This window comes from Camelus ferus, chromosome 22, assembly GCF_009834535.1.
Source record: "Camelus ferus isolate YT-003-E chromosome 22, BCGSAC_Cfer_1.0, whole genome shotgun sequence".
In the NCBI taxonomy this organism is placed as follows: Eukaryota; Metazoa; Chordata; class Mammalia; order Artiodactyla; family Camelidae; genus Camelus; species Camelus ferus.
The window spans coordinates 19,471,467-19,488,471 of record NC_045717.1 but is presented as its reverse complement, the minus strand read 5'-3'; the positions used below and the strand labels follow the sequence as shown (position 1 = coordinate 19,488,471).

Below are 17,005 nucleotides of genomic sequence, written 5' to 3'. Positions count from 1 at the left end.
TCAGCCTGTGGGACCTTAGCTGAGGTATGCAAATGGGAATTTCTGCTTTTAATCCAAAGAGACAGAAAGAAAACTCAGCAAGAAGCTGGGCTACCCCCACCCCACTCCCCAAACCCCTCTGAGGACAAAAGCTCTAGCCTGGCATCCTCCTCCACCCTCCAGGACCCACACAAAAACCTAAACAATTGGGAACATGGCCAGATCCTAGGTCTGTGCCTATGCCAGTGCCAGCCACGGGGGTCCCACTTCGCTGGGCATAGTGCCCACGGGAAGGCCAGCTGGACTGTAGCACTGGGAGGCAGGGTATCCTGGGGGGACAGAATTCCCATAGGAGGGACGGACAGAATAAGGATGTATGTACCTCTGCATGAGGTGTTGGTGTCCTTAGCTCGGCTGGAGCTGGGCCCTCCAGGGACCTCGGAAACCCGCCAGGAGTCACAGGGCCATGTGGGAGTGAGAAGGGACCTGCCCCTGCTGTTCTCAGTAGTGCCTCTTTTTTGTTTTATTTCAGTCCTGGTTCCTCTGATAAGATCGACAAAAGAAATGACAAAATGAAAAGAAGAGGTTCCTCAAACGGGGGGAGAAGAAATTTTGAGACATGGAAAAATCCCCCAGCCCAGCCCAGCCCCACCGAAAAGCAAAAATTAGACGTCGTCAGCCACTCAGCCCTTCTCTCCTCCAGCCCGGGGACCCCTGCAGGCCCCCAGAAGCAGCCCAGTTCTCGGAGAGCCCTCAGAAGAGGTCTCGGTGGAGCTGTGCACCAGCAGCCAAGCAGAAAGAAACATGCAAAACGGACTCTGTCAAGTAGAGGACAGAAAGAAAGGATGCAGAACTGCCTTCCTCCCCCCACATCCCGTCCCGGCCTTCTGGGGAAGGAACAAAATCCCCAAACAAAGCAACCAGCACAATTCTGAAGGGGCCTGCCCCCACCCTCACCCTTCCTAGGGGAACCCCACCCTCGAGTAGGGCCAGAGCTTCACTAGGAAGCTCTGAGGACCAGCTTATAAAGATGATGGGGGTGCAGATCCAGAGGGCTCTCCTCTCCAGACTCCACCCCTCCCTCCCTCACTGCCTTTGCCACTGGCTTCTTCCCCCAGCTGCTCTGTTCTGGGTGAGGCAGGGTGGCCTTGATGCCCCCCGGCCCCACCCTTGAGCTAGAACCCCCACCTCCCCGTGGACAGGGGGTTCTCCTGGAGCTAGTTTTGTGCTCCTGGAATGGAGAGTTTTCTACCACCCAACCCTGAACTGCAGGGGCAGCTCCTGGGGGCCCCAGATCCCTCTGTACAGTCCATAGGAAAAAATCTGGATGCTCTCGATGGCCCATCCCAGCCTGGGACAGGACCCATCTTCCCTCTCTCCTGAGGCAGGCCAGGAAGGTCTCCCCCCTGCCATGCCACAAGTGAGGGGAGGCGGGCCCCAGGTCGACCCCACACCCCAGCCCCGCATGCAGGTGCCCTCGCTCCGCCCCATCGGTCCCTGCCCCTGCCCCTCATGCAGACAGCCCTGCTGTGGCCGGGCCGGAGAGTGGAGCAGAAAGGGGACCCCGGAGCCGAGCGAGAAGGACGAGGCAGTCGCCGCTGCCATCCGCTAAACTGCCACCTGCGCTAGGTAGGCGTCCTACTCGCCGACTTTCAGTTCCTTTGGAGGGTATTGGGTGTCGTCCTTTTTCAAAAGTGTTTTGGAGCTTTCTCTGCGCCCCCACCACTTTCCCCACCAAACCACCCCATGGCCACTTCTCTCTGGATTTCAGCTGTAATGTCTTTACTCTTTATTTAGGGGTGGGGCATTCATTGTTTAGGTCTTTTGCTGTTGCAATTGGGAACTCCTCCATTTGAGCAACTTGGGAACAATTTGATAACACACCACAGGAAGTAGCTCTCTCCTCTGCCCCTGCAGCCCCTTCCTCCCCCAAGGGATGGTTGGGGCCTGTCCAGAGGGTCTTCAGAAGCCCCCCTGGGAGGGAGGGGAGCAAGAGCACACCCAGCCCCTGTCCAGGGTGTGACTTGCCCCTCTGGCTTGTCTTTCTGTGCCTTACTCCCTGCTCCCTGCATCTCCCTCCTTGGCCCCCTTCTGGAGTCCTTGTGCCTCTCTCTCTCTTTCTCTCTCCTTAACTGTATGAAAACAAAGCACAGGTCGGGATCCTCTGAAAGTCAATCAACCCAACATTGCACCACATAGGGGTGGGGTATGGGCTTTATTTATTGTGAATCTAGTTTGTGAGGCTGTGGCCCCAAGCACAGGGAGGGAAGGAGAGGAGGGAGGTGGCTGGGGAGAAGAGGGCCCTTACCTGGGGCAAAAGGGGCCAGCGAGTGGTGCCTCCTCCCCAGCTGGAAGCCACAAGGTGGCTGGCTCCAGGGGTGGCTTTTGTTGGAAGTTGAGCGAGACCCTCCCCTATCCGTGTACAGCCCTCCGGGAGGACCGGGTCTGAGAAGCAGGGGCCGGGGATCCCACGGGAGCCTGGGGGGGTCGTGGGGAGTAGGGCAGGGGGGTGGGGGGCCGGGTGGGCCGGGCGTGACGCGCGGTCAAAGTGCAATGATTTTTCAGTTTGGTTGGCTAAACAGGGTCAGAGCTGAGAGGGGAGCAGAAGAGACCCCCCCCGCCCCCCTGCCCGGCCGCTCGCACCCTTTCCCTCGAAGACAATCGGGGCCGCGGGCGCGGTGGGCCGGGGGTGGTGGGGGCAGGGGTCTGCGGGGCACCCGCCCAGGCGAGGTCGGAAGCTGCAGGCCAGCTGGGCCGGGGCGGGAGCGCGCCCGGCAGGGCATGGGGGTGGGGGGCCGCTCCTTTCCCAAGTGTCGTCGTGAGGGGCAGGCGAGGGGCGATGAGGGCGACAGGAGATGTGGGGACGTATTAGATGAGAAAAAAACCCACAAAAAATATATATGGGGGAAATGAACTTTTTTTTTTCATTGAACCAAGTGCAATGCATCAGAGAGTTTTCCTATCTTTGTATGTTAAGAGATTAAGAAAAAAATTTCTATTTTTGTTGTAATGTCCTCGCGGCTCTGGGGACGCTAAAAGAACCGGGCCTGCCCTGCCCTGCGCGGGGATAACGAAAGCTGAGTGTTTTTTCCTTTTTTTTTTTTTTTTGTTCGTTTTAAGCTTTTTTTTTTTTTTTTTTTAAGTCGTTTTCCTGCGTTGACGAGGATGATCTGGGGTTTTTATTTGTTTCGTCGTTTGTTCTCGGTTTCGGTGGGAGGGCTGAAGGAAACGTTCACATTTTAGGATTTTAAAAAAAACACCTCGACATTAAAAAAATCAACACAAGTTCAAAAAGGAAAAGGACGAGAGAAAATTATTTTAAAGATAATTCAACATAAAAACCCTGGTGCTTCTTACATTATAAAGTACGTTTTAAAAAACCCACAAACTATTATACATAAGTTTATGAATCAATTAAATATCCTGCACTTGTTAGGAACACGCATATCCCTTCTTTGTTGAGTTTAACGGAACGGGACAGCGGCGTGCGCCCGGCGGCGGGCTGCTCTGGCCGCGGGTCTCCCCGGGCGCCCTTCCCTGGGGCCCAGCGCCCCCACCTCGCCCCATCCCCGTCCGGATACCGGGGCGCGGCGGCGGGTCCCCAGCCCCTCCCCCGCAGAGGTCAATGCCAACGAACAAACGTCCCCTCCCTCCCTCTCCGCCCCGAGCGTCCTTCTTTGAGCCAGACGCCAACTTGACCCTCACCAGCATTATCAGAAGCGCGCTCAGCAAGTTGGTAGTTTCCTCCCCCACCCCCTTCCCTGGCGCCCACGACTCAACATCACTCCTCCCACCCCCACCCCACCCCCGTCACCCTCCCGGGAGCACGGGGAAGGCTCGACGCTCCAGGACAGGACCAGCCAAGTTGACAGGTCGATTCGCCCAGGCCCGCGCCCACACGCACGCACACACACGGCCCCGCACACAGCCCCATCCCACCCTGCAACCAACCCCGTCGACTGCCTTACACACCCGCCCCCGCGCTGGCCGGCCGACCTAGTGCCTTGTTCTCACCCCCGTGCTGGCGGAGCGGACGCCGCGCTCTGGGTCCCAGAGGGGCCGGGTGGCTCAGACGACCCACCACTTACCCACCCCGACCGTGCTGAACGGACCCCCCCCCCAACACACACACACACGAGAGAAAATAAAGGAGCAATAAAGTCACGAGAACTTTCGTCCCCCAATCGAGAGCCCGAGGGGCACCCCAGCCCCGCCTCTGCTCCCCACCCACCCACCCTTGGGGCGCCCCCCTACCCCCGCAAGCCAGCCTGGGCCAGCCCCGCTTCGGCCCCGGGAGATCCGTGCGCCCGACCAGCACCAGCATCGCGGACCGCAAAGGCCGCCCGTCCCGTCAAACAAGTTTCTTCTTAGGCTAAGAAACGCAGTATATACGAGTATCTCTATATATAGTACTAATGGATTTGGTGTGCTTCCCCCTTAGCGTCCCCTGTCCCTCCGCTCCTCTTCCTTCAGCCTGGTCTCCCCCTCTCTCTGCCCTCCACCCCCGTCTCTGCACTGAGATACATAAGAAACAAGGGTAGTTTACTGTCTGTTTTGTTTTCTGGGTTTTCAGTGTCCTAGCGGAATGCAAGTAGGCAGCCAGCCCGTACGTTCCCTCTCCGCCCCACCCCACCCCGCCCCGCCCCCGTCACTGCGCTTCTGTTATACCATCTTTGCCTGACTCTCTCCGGCTTCTCCATTGAATGGCTAATGTGTATGTGAAATAAAGAAATAAAGAAAAACAAAACCAAGAGCGCCTGAGCCTTCGCTAACGCGATCGTGCGGGACAGGGTTGGAATCGGTGGGATGGGGCCCCCTCGTGGATTCTGCGCCTCTCTCCCCGCGCCAGGCGGGCAGCTGACACCGTCGAGAAGCGCGTATCTCTGAGTCTCCGGAAGGGGGCGCCAGTAAGAAAGGAGAAAGCTCTCCCGCCCCTATCCACCTCCCTCGGTGACCCTAGCACGGAAAAATGAGGCACCACTTGGGTCCGATGACCGCTCTGACATGTTGGTTCCCGGACCTCGCCCCCGGGAGGGGGACGCGGACGAGGCCACTTCCAGCGGGCAGTGGGTGATAAAAGGGTCTGCAGGACCCCTGGGGGCGACGGTCGCCCTTCCAGGCCGCCGGGCCTTTTCCCCTGTAGGGGACGTCCTCAGTGGTCCCTCTTCGGTGGAGTTCGCTCCAGAGCAGGCGCTGCGCGTCTTTCACCCCTTCCTGGACGGCGCTGGGCTGAGTGACCCTCAGCTCAGACGCAACACCGTGGTGGTCACCGCACCTCTGGGCTCACGGCCGCTTGTTCCGTTTTGATGGGCCGGGCTGCCCCACCGGGGCTGCTATCGGGGCCGGCCGGGGGCGCGGGCTGCGGGCGCGCCACCGCCTCGGCCCTGCGACAAGGCCCGCGGTGGGCGCCGTCGTCCAAGCCTCGGTGCGCGGGCCTTTTGCGTGGCCCTGGAGGGGCGGAGCCTGCGGCCAGAGCGGCCGCCTGGTCTCGCAGCAGCCGCACCAGGAAGCCAATGTATTTCATGGCAAGGCGGAGCACCTCGTTCTTGCTCAGCTTCCGGTCGGGCGGATGCGTTGGTAGCAGCTTCCTGAGCTCAGCGAAGGCGCCGTTCACATTCTGCTGCCGCCAGCGCTCACGGCTGTTGGTGAACACGCGCCGGGCCACTTTCTGGGGCTGGTGCCCTGCGGACAGGAGTGGCCAAGTTGGCACTAAGGCCCAGGGAGTGCCCCGCCTGCCCTTACTTCAGGCTACCAGCGCCCTCGTGGAGACTGTCACCACCCAGCAGTGGTCTGGGGCTCTCACCACCCAAGAAATCCACGTGTAGGATCCATGTGCAGCTCTCCTGCCACTTAGCAGCCCAGCACCCCACCCCCAAGCTGCCTAGACAAGGCCCATGACAGGCCCAAGCTGCAGATGACTTGGAGCCTTCTGCACTTCTATCCATACATTTACGTCAATGGCTGAGATTCCCTAGAGAAATGTTTCCTGTGGCTGCCAGTCTGGGTAGCTGTCCCTTCGGTCATAATTCTGTGTGCTCCCTGTGTGTTTCTCTCATTGTGACTGTAGTTTCTGTTCATGTCTCAGGTGGCGGTATGAACTCCTGGTATATCTAAATGGCTATCGTGTGTGATCACTGCCATGTGGTTGTGGTTCTGTGGCTAATCCCTGCGTGGCCATGAACCTCAGTGACTGGAGTTGTGTATCCATCTCCTGTGTGGTTGTGGTCCTGTGGCTACCTCGTGTGGCTGCGCTATTTGAGTGGAGCTGTCATTTTATAGCCCCCATGCCATACTGTGTCTTGCCATGATTCTTTGTGGCTTGTTGGGTGGCTGTGGTTGTGTGGAACTGGCCATGGGTCTGTGGTTTTGTACATGGGTGTACCCTGAGTACTGAGCCCCAGTGCGGGTTGTCCTGTATATGTCTGTGTGCACTGGCAGCATCTCTCCCTGTGGAAGGCTGTGGGACAGATGTGGGCCCCAGCACATGGCTGTGCACACGCAAACCCATACTCACCCTCAGTCAGCTCCAGCTCACAGTGGCTTGGTCTCCGCTTCAGCCGGCTGCTAGGGAAGATGCTGAAAGGTCCTGCCGGCCCAATGTAGAGGCTGTAAGGGGTCGTGGGTCACTAATGCCTTGTGAGTAAGGACCCTGGCCCCGGACTCCCCCCCAGACCCCAGTCCCCCACTGACCTGTTGAGGAAGGGGTGAGGGTGGTAATGCAGGGCCAAGGGGGGTGGGGCAGTTCCCAGGGCGGAGAGTTGCAGCAGCGGGGGCCGCAGGGTGCTTAGTTCCGTGGTGGCCACAGCTGCCCCTGGGGGCCTGGTGTGGCCCAGGCTGATGACTGGCACACCAGGGGGCAGCCTGGGTGGTGAGGAATCTCCGTGGCCCATCTCCTCCACCTTTGGGGATCCAGGTGAGGCAGGCTTTGGGGGCGGGGCAGGCACTTGGCTGGGGGCACACATCATCTTGGCCTTTTCCGTCATGGTGGGGCCCACCTCTGCCTGGGCCTGGGGCGGGCACATGGACCCCGAGGGAGTGCTTACCTGTGAGAGGAAGGAAGCCAGTGGAAAGGGAGGAATCAGATGCCACCCCCCAACCCTTGGCCCAACAGAGCCCTCAGATGGGAGGGAGAGGGGGGCATGGCAGTTCGGTGGGCAAAGGTAGGTGGGGGTGGGCCCATAAACTACCAGGACATGGAAGGGGGTCCAACACAGGGGCAGGAGGTGCCCACTGAGGCGGTGGGCATCAGTGAGCTCAGCAGTGCTGCTTCTGAGCAGTTTGTGACCCAGGAGGGCCTTAGTCGCAGAGCCCTTGAGCAAATGTCCCTTCTTACAGAATCCTCTCTCACCTGGTGCCTGGAGGGAGGGGCAGGGAAGCCATGACTGGACCTTGTGACCACAGAATGCCCCTATAACCCTCACATCTGATCCCAAGACCTTTCATTGACACCACGTGACCTTGGAATCCCTCCATGATTGACTGACTCTTCAGTGACCACCACCCCTAGTCTGACCATGTGGCCCTCAGCTGTGACCCTGAGGCTCTTCCCATTCTCCATGTCAGACCCTGAAAGTCCTCCATAATCATTCCATCCCCACTGAAAATGTCCCTCTTGCTAACCCTGTTACCCCACTGCTGACACTATGACTCCAAATGCTGCCCCTACCGCCTAGCACATACAGTCGTGCCCCAATCCTCTCTCTGGCTCTGGTGTCCCCTCATCGTCCCTACCCCGCCATCAGCATCCACCCTTTTGCACCCTGCTTAGACACCCCTGTTCACTCCAGGCCTTGTGGCCTGGAATGTTCCAGCAATGTCTGGGATTCCTGGCCCTTCTGCCCTGTCTTCCCTAAACTGGAGAAGCTGGTCCTGGCCTCTCTCTTAGGGGGACCCCCAGATGAATGAAGGAAGGAACGCATGAATGAATGAAGGTGGGTCCAGGATCCCCCACTTTCAGGCTCACTCCACTCTTACCCCAGCACTAGTCCGGCTGCTTGCTGACGGCCCTGGCTCTGTCCTTCAGGGCCAGGATGGGGTTCCGGAATCAGACAAGGCTCCACTGCCCCGCTCCAGCCTCTGTGCTCCGTGTGGCTGGCAGCCGGCCTCCCTGTCCGGGCCGCGGCATCGGGCCGCCCCTCTTCCCTGGCTCCCAAGGGCCACCGCGGCGGCGGCAACAGCGTTAGGTCCCTCTAGGGAAAGTTAGCAGCTCCGGGCTGCCCGCCCTCTCCCCGCCCCTGGCGGCCCAGTTTCCTCCCTCTCACCCCTGGCGCAGCGGCCGGAGGATGCTGGGCCAGCGCAGATAAGGGCCTGGCCGCCTGGCCGCGCCTGATAAGGAGCCGGGCTGACCCCGGAGGAAACCGGCGGGCGGGGATCTCCGACCGTGGGCCTCACGGCCCCACCCCCAGCCAGCACAGGCAGGACTGTCACCCCTCAGGGCCTCACCTTCCGTCTCCCCAGGCACTGGAGGATCCTGGCCCCAGGGCACACCCCTGGGAGTCAGGTGCCCAGCTGCATGCAGAGGGGAAACCGAGGCAGGGATGCAGTGGCCTGTCACTTGGATCTGTCTTCCAGCTTTGAATATCCCTTGCCCGGGTGTCCGTGCCGATGGACGAAAGCCCTTTCCGGCCCTGCTGGGGCCTCGTGACCCGGGGCCCCCTTCTACTCTCTTCACCCTGCCTGGTTCCTCTTTCTACAGAGCACCTCCCCGCCTTTTTGCCAACCCCACCCTGGAGTGGGGCACCGGCTGAACAGCAGTTCTAACAGTCTGGCCTCGGGTGTCCAGCCTGGGCAGGTGTCTTGGGCCCCCAGTGTACTATCCACACCACCTTTCCAGGTCCAGGAGGGTGAAAGGAAGTGCCACAGCTGGGAGATTTCCTAGGGTGTTAGAGCTGGCAAAACCTTCCAGTAGGTGCCCCCATTGGGTCCCGTCCCCACAGTTCTGGGCTTCTATGTCACAGAATCACATAGCCTCAACCCAGAGGTCCCTGGCCCTCTGTGCGGGCCACTTCAGGGGGGACAGTGATAAAGGTGTTGGGTAAACATCCTGGAATGGTGGTAAAGCTCAAGATGCCGTGGGACCCCACAAAGGGAGGGGTGCCGGGTACAACTAGGTAAGCAGTGACAAAACTGTTCCTTATTCCAGCACCCTCCCACCTGAGCCAGTCATGCTTTGCCCAGTGAGTACCAGGGTGATTGCTGAAGTCCCCAGGCCGGTCCTCAGCTGCCACCTAGCACCAAGCTATCACAACCCTCTCATGAATCAAGTGAAGCCCAGTATCCCACAAGCAACCATCCTATTGTCCTAAGTACAGTTCTAAGCACATGAGTTAACTCTGGTATCCCGACAAAGTGGGGGTTCTGGAATTAGGTTCATTTTACAAATGGGGATGAAGCAAGGTGAAGGATGGCTTTGCAGGGTTCCATAGCTACCACGTGGCAGGATGGGGATTCGGCCCCAGGCCTCTCCTTTAACGTTGCCAACTCCCTGCACTGGGGTGGGGGAGCAGGGAGCGGTTCTGCAGCAGCCTGCCGGGTGCCTCAGTGCGCAAGCCCAAGGGGCCGCAGGGCAGGAAGCACCTGGTCTGGAGCGGATGCACAAGGCGCCTGGTTCCGGTCCAGCTTCCGCCACCGGGGCCCTGGGGGGAGCTGGGCCAGAGAAACCAGGCGGAGAGGAGGCGGCGGCGCTAGTCCACATGGGGGCGCAGCAGCCGCCTGCACGCGTGCCTGCGTCGACGCCGCCTGGAGGGTTGGGGGTGGGAGGAAGGGAAAGGGGGTAAAGGCCTCCGCGGGCGTGAGCGCACGGCTGCCGCCCAGTGGCCGCCTCAGAAACCGCAGGCGCCATCAACGAGGCGGTTAAGTGCCTGGAGCAGCAGAGAGGTAGACCATCTTGCCCACCCCCCCAACCCCCACGCAATACAGACAGAACACCTCATTCAGGCAGGGACAGACCAACCCCATATTCCCAGAGCTCCCCAAGGGAGTTAAAACAGATGCACAGAGGAACAGACCCTAAACAAGCAGCTGAAGAGATGGGCAAGAGACCCTCAGGCAGATGGACAGACCACAGGCAGCCTCCCCATTCAGACAAATGACAGTCAGCGAAAGGTGATGAGTCTTTATTGGCTCAGTCTACACCTGGACCAGCAGCAGCCCCAGGCCCAGGGGAATTCTGACAGTCAGAGGGGGTGGCTTCAGTAGTGACCTTGGATGTCGGGGGGCTATGGGAGTAGCAGCACTGGTCCCCCCGTTGACAGGTGCCCTGGTGGGAGTATGGAGGTTGTGAATGAACCTTGGCCTGGAGCTCGGCCGCCTCCGTTGGGTTCCTCTTCTGGATGGGGAACTCACTCCCACACACTTGCTTGGCCCCAGTTTGCCCAGCCCTGCCTGCCGGTTGGCCCTGCCCTGTTGCCGGGAAGGCAACCCATGTGTGCTTCAGTGAAGGTAAGGGGAGCCTCACCTCCTTGAACCTCTTGCAGGGAAATGTCTTGAGCCGAGCAGCCTGCTGGGCTGGGTCCTCCGCCGGCTCTTTTCGCTTATTCTGGAGCAGCCTGCGTCTCTCTTCCATAGCTTCGCCAGCTGCCTTGCCTCTGTGTAGGGAGTCGAGTAGCTGGGACTCCACTTGCTTTTGTGCCGACTCTCCCCCACCCCCCAGGCAAGCCCCACCCACATCCTACTCCCACTCACCCTGGACGGGCCCGCGGTCGGGGACCCCAGTTGGCCTCAGGATTGGCCTGGAAGCGCTTGAGTCCTCGCTGGCGGGAGCTGGGGTTGGCATCGTCCCGGATGGTGAAGTTGGCCTGCAGCCTGGGGAAATGGGGGTGGGGGCTGAGGGGCAGCAGCCATGTGGGCAGGAACCCAGCCTCCCCTCCACCCAGGCCTGCCCAATGCAGTGCAGCTCCATGTGCCTTGGAAAAACCATGTCTGCAGATGTCAGGATTCTATCATTCATTTAATAAACATTCACTGAGTGCCCACAGTGTGCCTAAAATCTGCCACCAGTAAATCTGACATTCTGGTGCACAAGACCGACAAGCTAAGGGACAAATCAGAAACCAGTAGATTACACTGTGTTAGGGCATGAGATAAGAGTTTGGGGGGAAAAAGAGCAGGGTAGAGGGAATGGGGAGTCAGGGAAGAATGCATCACAGGACAGGGCAGCAGGGACACATGAAGAAGGTGCAGGGAAGAGCCATGCGGAGACTGGCGGATGGCACTCCAGGCAGAAGGAACAGCCATGCAAAGGCCCTGAGGTGGGCTGTGCCTGGTGAACTTGAGTGAGGCCAATGTAAAGTGAGAGCGGGCACAGATGAGGGCAGGGAGGTGATGGGGAGATAGTGCAGGGCCTGCAGGTAGAACTGTGTTTCTCTTAAGTCAGGTGGGAGCCACTGAGTGTTTTGAACAGAGGGACCGGATCTGACATGCTCACAGGTGCCCTCTGGCTGCTGTGGGGAGAAAAGACTGTGGGAGGATGAGAGCTGGGAGACGAGGGTGAAGGGATTTGTATTGATGTCCCTGAGCAGTAGTGGAGCCAGAAAAGGGTGAGGGCAGAAGGGAGAGAAGTGGATGGATTCTGAATCCCACTTGAGGAATGAGCACACGTGTGTGTGGGGGGAAGCTCTGTGTTATCTGCTTCCCATGCCCGTGCCTGTACCTGGGCTCCACACTGAGAATGCGGAACGCCGGACTGGTCTCCGACAGGCGCTCCCGTTTCACTGGGCACTCCTTCTCCTGGGAGGCAAAGGTCAGAGGTCAGGGGATGCTGGGACCGACCATTCCCTGCCTTCTCAATTCCATCTGGTCAGGCCTGGCCTCACCCAGCAGCGCATGATGTCCCAGAGGGCGGAGGAGGGGGCATCTGTCTTCACGGCATTCTTACAGGCATGGGAGATTGAGACCCGGAAGCCAGCGTGGAGGAGAGCCGACCTAGGGATTGGGACGGACGGTGAGGGGGAGGCTGGATCCTGAAGTCGGTGTTGACCTGTGTGTGTGTGAGCCTTGTTTCATGGACACGGCTGCACATTTCACAGTGGCTGTGTGGCCTGTATAATGCCAGCAATCTTAACAGTACAACTCTCCCCCTGGCCAGAGCTCATGCTTCTAAGTCCTGTTCTAAGCACTTGGGCGTGAGAAGCCCCAGACCTGGGTTATGTTTGATCTCCATTTTAAAGGGGACTCTGGCCCGACAGGGGCCCAACTTGCCCAAGGACACCCCAGGGTCAGGCACCAGCTCCACCCTACGCCCAGCCCTCACCGCAGCTGCAGGAGGCTGGGCGTGCTGCAGTGAACGGTGCTGCTCAGCTGGTCCAGCGTGTAGTAGAGAGGAACGTCTGGGAGCTCCTAAGAGGGGAGACGGGATGGAGGAAGAACAGCTGGGCTCGGATGGAGCCTCCTCCTGCCACGGCCCCTGTCCTCACCTCGGTGATGACACTCAGGACGCCCCGGATCCGCTCAGCTGTGTGGAAGCGGCTGGGGTTGGCGCTCACAGCCTCCAGGACATGGCCCACGAAGTCCAGGTCATGGAGGGGCTCTGCCCACAGTGGGCCACCAAGCTATGGACACACAGGGACTGGTTGAGTAGGGACAGTGACTGCCAGGACCCCATGCAGCCCCCTGGCCTCCCCCCCAGCAAGCCCCACCTGGTGTCGCTGCCCACAGTGCTCACACTCGGGGGCCACTGGGGGGCCACAGGCTGCAGAGAACTTGACCCTGCACAGAGAGGGGTGGTTGGGGGTGGCAACCCTGGCTGGGACGCCCCCTTCCCCTTCCTCCTCAGCTCACCCTTGCTCACCGGCCGCCGGAGGCTCCTGATGCTTTGCCGAGGCGCTGGAGGTGGAAGGCCCCACAGCCCACACACTGAAACACCAGCGCCTGCTTGCTGTGGGGGACAAGGGTGGTCATCACACCCCAACTCTTCCCTCAGGATGACCTGGTGCTCTTAGGACCCCCATTTCCCCTGGGGCAGGACCATGTCCCCCCCACCCCCGGCCGCCCTGCCCCCAGACCCCAGGAAAGTCCCTGTCACCTCCCTCATTCCACTACCCCTCCCTGCCCCAGGCTAACCTGGCTGAGGCCTTGACCTTGGCCTGACCAGTGAAGACTCGAACAAAAACACGCACATAGAAGTCAGCGCTGATGCTGAGCAGTGGCACCACGAAGCGTTGGTAGCAGTTGGCACGGAGGTCCAGGCTGTGCAGGACGATCCTCAGGGCCTGGAGGTGGGTGGTGCCAGCCATCAGCCCTGCCCCCACTGCCACCTCCCCACTTACCTACTTACCTGGGAGCCACACACACAAGGTGCTCACAAGCACAGGGTTAGGGCCGGCTCCCTGGGTTTCAAGCCCAGCCCTGAGTGACCCTTGGCAAGTAAGGGCCTCAGTTCCCTCATCTGCAATATCACAAGAGTATGTCTCTAAATGATTATGGAACACATGGGCCCAGTAAACCAAACCCACTCCAATTAGCACGGTCAGCGTGCCCCATGCTGTGTGATGTGGCCCAAGGGCCTGCATTCTGGATCCTCTGGGTGCTGTGGGCAGGATGTGGAGATACTGGGCACCACAGAAGTGCTGGGGCCTTCTCCTTCCCAGGAGCTGCAATGAGACTCTGACATAGGAGGCACCGTTTCCCAAACTGACCTGATGATGGAGCCTTTAAGGAACAATAGGAGCCCTCCTTTCTTGAATCCTCACAGCAACCCGTGGGGTCTAGGGTATCATCACACCCATTTCACAGATGTGAAAAAAACAGAGGCCCAGAAAAGGTGAAGTAACCTGCCCAAAGTCACCAGCAAAACTAGGACTTGAACCCAGAGCCAAACCCAGACCTGGAAAAACTGCCTTTAAAAACAATTTTTGCAAAGTTGTTAAAATAGAGAACAGTAGAAAGAATAATGGAACCACCTGCTCCCACCCTGGGCAAAGCTACTGTCTCCCACCCACCCCCACCCCCGCCCTGCCCCAAATGACAATGATTGACAGCCCACATGCTTGGGAACTATGCTGGTTAAAGAACGTGCTTGTTGTCAACACCCTGAGATTGACCGGGCCCTGGCTGCCTGGAGGAAGCTGAGCAGGTCTAGGAGATGGGGATACCGGGGGATGCCTCACCATCTCATGGCAGGCCCGGCTCTTGAGGGCCATGGCCCCGTACTTGCTATAGCATGTCTCCCCGCTGTTCCCCGCCAGCACTGCCATGTCCGTGCAGGTCACACACAGCAGCCCTGTGGGGAGAGACTGGGCAGTGAGAACCCTCCAGTGCCGAAGTCCTGCTCTGTACATACCCCCGCATTGCGCTGGCCTCACCTCCTTCGCTCACAGCCTGCACGGCTGCATCCAGGAAAGGGGCGGGGCTGCCGTACGGGTCCAGGTCGATGACATCAAACCGCTCCGACGCCTTCTGGTGCTGGTACATCAGCATCCTGGGAGCAAAGGACCAGGTCCTCAGCCTCTGGCACCAGGGACCTGCTCGGTCCCCTATACACATTCACTCGTGTGATGGGATGGTTTTGGCCTGGAACTGAAGGCCAGCTGCCCGAGTTGAGATCCTGGCTTAATCATTTTCTAACTGGATTAACTTTTCCTCCCTGGGCCCATCTACCATCTCATGATAGCAATAATAATAGCCAATACTGATGTAGCAAGTATATACCTGACACTGTCGCAAACACTTTATAGATGTATTATCTCACTTAATCACAAAATCTTCCATGGATTTGGAATTTTGTTGTTCACTGCAGCTGAGCAAATAAAAATGCTACTTTCTCAACATCCTACCCTGACCATGTTCTTTAAAACTACAACCCCCAACCTCCCCTATTTCATGTACCCCATATTTTTCCCCCAAGCACTTGTCACCTCTAGTTTACCACATAGTTTACTTATTTGTCATGATTATTTGTTATCATCTATGTTTCCTATTAGATTCTAATGGGGTCAGGAAAGCAAATATTTTTAATTCACTTATTTTCTGTACAGGGTCAGGTAGTAAATATTTTAGGCTTTGTGGGCCACATGTGGTCCCTACTGCATATCCTTCTTTTTCTAAACCTTTAAAATTATGTAAAAAACACTCTTAGATGGCAGGCCATAAAAAAAACAGGCTGTGGGCCTCACAGGCTGTAGTTTGCTGACCCTTGCATTAGGAACTCCACAAGGTCGGGGATTTTGTCCGTATTTCCTGATGTAGTCCTGACACTGAAAACAGTGCCTGGCACACAGCAGATACTGAATACACACTGGTTCATTTGACTGAATAAAAGTACAAGAAGTTAAATCTAAAATGGAGACATAATGGTACTTATTTCTAGCCTCTGAGCATGAACTATACACGTGTTATCTCAATCAGTACAGCAATCCCTATAAAACTACCGTCCTTGTTTTACAGACAAGGAAACTAGGGTTCAGAGACGCTAAGGCCACAAGAATATGACACATCCAGGATTTGACCCCAGGCAGCTTTGCTCCAGAAAGTGCCTTCCAGTAGCCAGGCTCTGCTGCCCAGAACCTACCGGGCATCTGCCTGGCTGGGCTGTACCAGATGGGCCACATCATTGAGCTGCACATTACGGCGTATGAGATCCACGGCTCGGGCAGAGGCATCATTGGCAACCACGAATTGGAGTCCAGGCACCTCTCGCGCAAAGCGAATGGAACGTAGGCCCGAGGCTGCCAGGCCCTCCAGCACTCGCAGGCCCTCCTGTCGAAGTAAGCAGGGAGCCCCGACTCACGTCAAGGGCTCCATCCTCTGCTGGGCCCCAAGGGGCCCTCACCACCCACCTCCTATAGCTCTCCCCTTCCAGGAGCCTTCCTTCCTTTATCACTCACTGCACTTCAGGGCTGCCACATCCTATGTTCAGGCCCCACCTCACAGATTTCCCCCACAGCAGCTGTTCGAGGTTGGTCTCCTGGAGCCAGGTTTGGACTCTCTTTCAGTTCAGCCTTGTCCTCCTCTTGCTCCGACAAGTCCACGACCACCTTTTGCACATCCTTTTCGCCTGGCACCTTGACTGCAGCCACCCAGAAGCACAAGTCAGGGGATATCAAAGCTCCCTCTAAGAAACCTCCCCCTACTTTTCAGAATACAGAAGATTCAGGGAAGAAATCTCCCCCAAAGTCCCCGGAGAAGGGCTAAGGTGCAGAGCCCAGGGCACGCTATATAGCTGGAGCCTTTCTGGAATTTAATGGGGAGAAGGCGCGGGGCAGGGAGAGAGCTCTGTGTGACACCCCTGTCCACCAGGAGCCTGGACCTCCACTCACTCTGGATTCCTTTGGCCCCCAGCTGAATGCGAGCAAACTCGGTGATCACAGCACATCTGCGGGAGACGGACAGTCAGCTCACATCCCCTTATCTTCGCAGACCCACTTGCCCTCTGCCTACCTGACCCCGGACCCCTTCTCACGTCAGGTCCCGGTTGAACTCCTGTACTGGGTTATAGAAGACTTCGTTGGCACTAGGGAAGGCGATCTTGGCGGCCCCCTCAGTGACTGTAGTCTCCTGAGCCTCAGGTGGGCGCTCTTCTCCGCAGGGCTGGGTGCCATTCTCCATTGCCGCTGGATTTGGCGGCCCTTGGGACTGCCCCTCCATAAACCGGGCTCTACAGAGACTGCGAGCAGAGCGCAAAGTCAGGCTTAGCCACAGAACGATCCTCGCACGGGACATTCACGGGCACTTCTGCCCGCCAAGCCTGGTTCGGAGGGCAGGGGAGGGGATAAGAGAAGGATCAGAGAGCTGCTTTCCCCGGCCGGGTGCCCCACACATCTGTAAAAAGTAGGGATTTACGAGATCCTTTGGCCTCGGCAAACTGACATCACCCTAGGTCTTTGGAAGACTGCCCTTGCGAAGCCGGAAGCCCTCGAATGGGCCCGCCCTGGGTCCAGATCTCTCCCCGCGCCGCCTAGGCCTGCCTCACCTTCTCCCGTGGCACCGAGAACAGAATTAATCTCGGTGCACGTTTCCCGGATTAGGATCTGGGCGCCGCCATGTTGGCATAGTGGGAGGGCACATCACGTGACAAAACTTAGTCAATCAG

The 17,005-nt window shown here is 58.3% G+C and overlaps 3 protein-coding genes and 1 long non-coding RNA gene across 16 annotated transcripts in view; 2 read left to right on the top strand and 2 right to left on the bottom strand.

Moving 5' to 3' along the window:
- The window catches only part of NFIX (nuclear factor I X), a 96,430-nt gene extending 91,721 nt beyond the window's left edge, over window positions 1-4,709 (top strand). For 6 of the 8 annotated variants that reach the window (XM_032465499.1, XM_032465500.1, XM_014551199.2 and 3 more), the window contains one exon: window positions 512-4,709. In XM_032465499.1, coding sequence (XP_032321390.1) covers window positions 512-526 — 15 coding nt within the window. In that variant the 3' untranslated portion in view covers window positions 527-4,709. The remainder of the gene's footprint in view (window positions 1-511) is intronic. The other 2 variants (XM_014551203.2, XM_014551202.2) reach the window with 1 other exon arrangement.
- On the bottom strand, window positions 3,101-9,099 carry LYL1 (LYL1 basic helix-loop-helix family member). 3 transcript variants are annotated; one of them, XM_032465502.1, is made up of 5 exons: window positions 8,422-9,093; window positions 7,954-8,168; window positions 6,670-7,022; window positions 6,494-6,585; window positions 3,101-5,661 (listed from the first exon to the last, which is right to left on the bottom strand). In XM_032465502.1, exons 3-5 carry the CDS (start codon window positions 6,999-7,001, stop codon window positions 5,246-5,248), a joined length of 840 nt encoding a protein of 279 aa, XP_032321393.1. In that variant the 5' UTR covers window positions 7,002-7,022; window positions 7,954-8,168; window positions 8,422-9,093; the 3' UTR covers window positions 3,101-5,245. The 3 variants fall into 3 exon arrangements, with proteins under 3 accessions (XP_032321393.1, XP_032321394.1, XP_014406680.2); XM_032465503.1 differs by having other exon boundaries at window positions 7,954-8,121; XM_014551194.2 differs by lacking the exon at window positions 7,954-8,168 and having other exon boundaries at window positions 8,422-9,099.
- LOC116659032 lies at window positions 6,166-15,611 on the top strand. Its single transcript, XR_004314304.1, has 3 exons — window positions 6,166-6,177; window positions 11,572-11,580; window positions 15,464-15,611. It is a non-coding gene; the product is annotated as an uncharacterized LOC116659032 (long non-coding RNA).
- Window positions 9,256-16,988, bottom strand: TRMT1 (tRNA methyltransferase 1). 4 transcript variants are annotated; one of them, XM_032465497.1, is made up of 17 exons: window positions 16,886-16,988; window positions 16,376-16,579; window positions 16,233-16,288; window positions 15,840-15,982; window positions 15,485-15,672; window positions 14,280-14,395; window positions 14,085-14,197; window positions 13,039-13,187; window positions 12,767-12,853; window positions 12,615-12,684; window positions 12,393-12,527; window positions 12,230-12,315; window positions 11,793-11,901; window positions 11,630-11,706; window positions 10,663-10,782; window positions 10,436-10,565; window positions 9,256-9,717 (listed from the first exon to the last, which is right to left on the bottom strand). In XM_032465497.1, the coding sequence occupies exons 2-17, from the start codon at window positions 16,558-16,560 to the stop codon at window positions 9,517-9,519; spliced, it is 1,965 nt and encodes a 654-aa protein (XP_032321388.1). In that variant the 5' UTR covers window positions 16,561-16,579; window positions 16,886-16,988; the 3' UTR covers window positions 9,256-9,516. The 4 variants fall into 4 exon arrangements, with proteins under 4 accessions (XP_032321388.1, XP_032321386.1, XP_032321389.1 ...); XM_032465495.1 differs by having other exon boundaries at window positions 16,376-16,660; window positions 16,886-16,986; XM_032465498.1 differs by lacking the exon at window positions 9,256-9,717 and adding an exon at window positions 10,079-10,237.
- Between the last annotated feature and the right edge of the window lie 17 nt (window positions 16,989-17,005).